Source organism: Seriola dumerili, unplaced genomic scaffold, assembly GCF_002260705.1.
Source record: "Seriola dumerili isolate Sdu_G_001 unplaced genomic scaffold, Sdu_1.0 BDQW01000169.1, whole genome shotgun sequence".
Classification (NCBI taxonomy): Eukaryota; Metazoa; Chordata; class Actinopteri; order Carangiformes; family Carangidae; genus Seriola; species Seriola dumerili.
The window spans coordinates 1,334,119-1,338,786 of NW_019174424.1; the positions used below are offsets into that span (position 1 = coordinate 1,334,119).

At 39.1% G+C, this 4,668-nt stretch overlaps 1 protein-coding gene across 1 annotated transcript; it reads right to left on the reverse strand.

Annotated features, from left to right (window-relative positions):
- Nucleotides 1-447: 447 nt before the first annotated feature.
- On the reverse strand, nt 448-3,475 carry LOC111227049 (parvalbumin beta-like). Its single transcript, XM_022752424.1, has 5 exons — nt 3,381-3,475; nt 2,719-2,795; nt 1,493-1,625; nt 901-1,010; nt 448-637 (listed from the first exon to the last, which is right to left on the reverse strand). The coding sequence occupies exons 2-5, from the start codon at nt 2,777-2,779 to the stop codon at nt 615-617; spliced, it is 327 nt and encodes a 108-aa protein (XP_022608145.1). The 5' UTR covers nt 2,780-2,795; nt 3,381-3,475; the 3' UTR covers nt 448-614.
- Nucleotides 3,476-4,668: the final 1,193 nt, after the last annotated feature.

Genomic DNA, 4,668 nt, shown 5'->3' on the forward strand with positions numbered 1-4,668 from the left:
GAGATTTGAAGGGGGGGGGGCATCTACCTGGGCAATCATTCTAATATCATATCCTAAATGTTTCCTGTTTGATACTTGTTTTTATTTCTTAGTAATAAATTGTGAACATTAATTTAACAGATGTCTCTTTAATGAAGCACATCAAGAACCATATGATGAAAGGTTCTAATGAGTTTCACATCAGCACAAACACATGATATGATGCAAAGACTTCAGACTCAGCATTAAGTGACTTTGAAACCCTGAATGGGCTCTCAATTTATCTTTACATCAGGAATGAAATGGGTCTCTTCATGCATTCTCCATTACAGGCTGATATAAAAAATAATGACCAGCAGACATTGATATCACATCTAATAAATACCTTTATTAATCAATTCCAGGTACCTGATTGATTTAATACACACACAGCTAATAGTCAGCCTTAGCCGTCTGTCCACCAAACATCTTATGCCATTATTATATCACATCAACAAAGGAGAGCAGCAGGCAGGTACAGAATATCTGAGGTTTCTGGTCTTTGCATCAAACGATCTGGAAAGTGGGGACTTCCATAAGAAATCCATTATTCAAAAACAGGGAAAGAAAGCTGCAGTCATGTGTATTTATTCTCTTTATTTCAGGAGATCACAGAACTCTGTAGGGGGGGAAAAAAGAAACAGTGGATTAAGTTTTTTTCAGGCAAGAAGTCAGTGTCATGCAGCATTATGGTTAAGCAAGATGACTAAATAAACTACTAATTATTTATTTCCTTGTCTGAGGGCATCGTTCTATAGTTTGGTTGCATGTGCTTTTTTGATAGACTGCAATTTCAGCACTAAGTAGTGGACAGCTCCTCTGTAAGCATGGCTCCTTTTCTCATCTGCCCACAGTCTTTTCAGATGTTTTACAAGCACCCACCTTCCATTCCAATCTTGCCATCGCCATCCCTATCTCCTGCAGCCATCAGACTCTTGGTCTCAGCCACAGTCAGCTCCCTTGCCCCCGGGGAAAAATTCTGAAGGAACAGTCTGATGGGGAGGTAGAAAAATATCAGCAATAAGTTTGGACTTGAATCAAATCAATAGACTTTATCTTTTCTGATGGCATTTTTCCACCTTCGAGGCCTCTCTGAGATGTTGTAATCCCTGTCTCTGTCGCTCACCAGCCCTCCCCTTATGTATTTCTCAATTCATTCATAGCAGAAATGCTGCTCCATTCATGCACTAAACCCCTGCCCAAGGGCCATTGCAAGGGATTTACAAAATAGATGTATGTACACATATACACATACACAAACACACCCACACACCCATCTATACCACCCATCCTTTAACCACACACACACACACACACACACACACACACACACACACACACACACTCGCACACACACACACACACACACACACACACACACACACACACACACACACACACACACACACTCACACACACACACACACACACACACACACACACACACACACACACACACACACTCTGTCCTTACTTGAGCTCCTCCTCCTCAATGTATCCACTCTTGTCCTGGTCCAGGACTGTAAACACTTTTTTCCCGTCTGCCTCAGATGAGCCGGTCAGTCCCACTTGTGTAAAGAATGACTTGAAGTTGAATGTGCCTGGAGCTACACAGGCAAAGAGAGAGAGAGAGAGAGAGAGAGAGAGAGAGATAGAGAGAGAAAGAGACAGAGACAGACAGATGTGAGAGTGAGAGGTCAATCACAGAATGACAAGAAAGCAAGAATGGTGAGAGGCTGAATGGAGATGTCGCATTTACTCTTTCGCTCAGATGACTTTCATTCTTCAACCGATGACATTTACCAATATACACCCTGTAGCGCATCACTGTCTTATGCCGTGATAGGCTATGTCATTATGCCATTGAAACAGTCAAAGCACACTGAATATCGCCTGCGGCTCTAATGCAAACCTAAATGTTAAAAGCCCTTAACTTATCAAGCTGCTCTGATCTAGGATGAGTTACCTTCAAGTCATTGAAAATGAATTATTGAAGAAGACTTGCAGTCACTGTATGAGAAATTAGAATATTTACACTTACACTTAAAACTAAGTAATCTTAAAATTAGAGAGGGGAATTAAAAAAAATATCCCTAACCCAATGGTGATTTCCCTTTCATTAGATATTTTACTTTTGCGCCAATCTTTAAAATAAATCTTAGAAATATTTGTTCCTTTTATTGATACATGAAAAAAATACACCTGACAAAGCCTGAAAGTATTTTACCTAAAACATATCTAACAGGGGGGGTTTCTTGAATAAAGGGCATGTAAGCACTGGCATTTGATTTTCATTGGAGCGGGTGAGCTGTGTCTGCCTTGTCATGCAGACATAATTGCAAGAGATAAATAATTAAGTGCTTTGGGATGTGAAGACTGTAGCTTATGTGATTTGCTGTTCTCTGTGAGAATTCTCAACATAAACACTTTGGTATCTGGGTGGTAACTGCCCTCCCACCGCATGGCTGCCAGGTTACCTGCAGGCTCCCTGTCCCCACTGTGAACAACACATCATACTGCTATCCCCTGTGGGAGTGGGAGTTGTTTTAACGTTGCCCGTGTCTCTCTTTCTCTGTGTAATATGTAAGTGAATTTAAATTCACTTACGGTAAAGTATCTGTTATTGTGTTAATGACTAGATGCTTGCATAGTGTGTGTCTCTCTGCTTGCGAGTGTGTGTGTGTGTACTGTCTGACTCACCTTGACAAGCCTTGACCGCAGCCTTGATGTCCTCGTCGCTCAGCATCCCTGCAAATGCCATGGTCCTCTTTGGCTGCCTGAGGGATGCACACACACATACATGGAAGAAATGCAAAGTGACAGTGAATGAAACTGGCACAGGTGTTTTCTGCTGTCAGATAACAGTCTAAAAACAGTCAGAACTTGTGGAAGGATTAGGCATCATCATTCCTCTGTGGGTAGTCTGCAGGTACACCAGCACTGTTAGAAACCATGAAGCTGAGTTGTAGATTTTATCAGGAGGGCTGTACCATTTTGACAATAAAGCACAACCACATTAACAAAGGATATAACTCTTTAAACTACTGTTTTCTCAGCTGCAGAGATATTTCATCATATGACATGGTTTAAATCATATGAGAATCGGCTGATGATCCAAGCTTTGTTTTACAAAATAAAAGAATTTCCTTTCCCACAGAGAAAGTTGTTGCAACTTGAAGGAGCAAACACAAATAGGGTTGAACATCCTATATTTTTCCTCTCACATTTTAACATTTATTTTCTCGTCCTTTAAAGAAAAAGAATTGAGGTGCTCCAAGGCACAGACACACACACAAGAACTGCCAGCTATCATCACTCAAACACTGCCGTGCACATGAATTTGCAAAAAGCTTGGTACTCACCGTGCTTCGGGTGAGGTTTGCACTCTCTGAGCCTCTGATGTGCAGATCTATGCCTCTCTTGCTTTGTGCCTATAAGCCACCGACACTCTCTTGCAGCTTCGTGATCCAGAGTGCAAGAAGCAACCTGACGTATCTGTCCTCAAACCCAGGGAGATTTCCCCCACGCCACAGAATGCCTCCTCCTCCTTCATCAGTTAATCAGAGCAGATAATTTTCTCACTCATTGTTTTACAAACTTGCAGGCAAACAAATTCACCAAAAATAATGATAATTAAAACTGATAATCATAATTATAAGTGTATTTTTTATGCATTGTAACATTTATCCCATTACTTCTGCTTTTACTACAACCACCGCCAGCACTAATAATGCTATTGCTATTCTTAATATTAATATTAAAAAGGAATAATAATATAAAAAAATGCAAAACATTTTAGTAGATGAGATAAATGTGAAAATTATCATCATAAGTTTTTTAATTTACTATTAATTATGTCTGGTAACTTTTTAAAATGTGCAGTAAAGAAACTGTAAACATGAATATGTAATTGTCATATTCTAAGTCTTCTACTGTTTTAACAAGCATACAAGCAGAAATTAAATCTGTTGATATATTTTTTCTATTAAAGTTCAATGACAGCTCATAATAATATCAGTTATCACATTCAATGGCTTTAAAGACATTGAAATTACATTGTGTCTGGAAAAACTTGAATGTATATAGTATATATAGGTATATATACAGGTCTGTCATTTGAACCAATAGGCTTTACTGTTCAAGAGCATCCTTTCTATATGGGGCTATTGTGATAAAAATAGTATTTAATTTTGCTTTTATTGTTTCGTAATGGAAAATATCGTGTTTCATGGTAAGTCTAACATCAAACAATGTTAATATGAAATCACTGCAAGAAAAATAATCCACAAAAAAAAAAAGAAAAAAAGATCACGATGCTTAAGCCAGCATCAGTATACCAGTCAAATAACCCTGTCCGCCTAGTTAATGGGGCTTTATGGTTGTCCATAAATCCAGAAATAAACATTTTACATACACAGGTACTCTTTCCTAATCAGTAATGTGTCCCTCACATGGTTGGCAAGTGACTGCATGTATAAAGCTTTTTCAGCTTTGATACAAAGCGCTGGATTTACATGACTGATAAAACAGGTCGACGCTGATTGGCTGTGTGTGTTTAATGCGAATATACTCTTCGTTGTGATTGGCTCAAGTACTTGTCCATCATTTGAAGTTTTACGCCCCATTCGGTGATGTGACGTTGTACAGGAA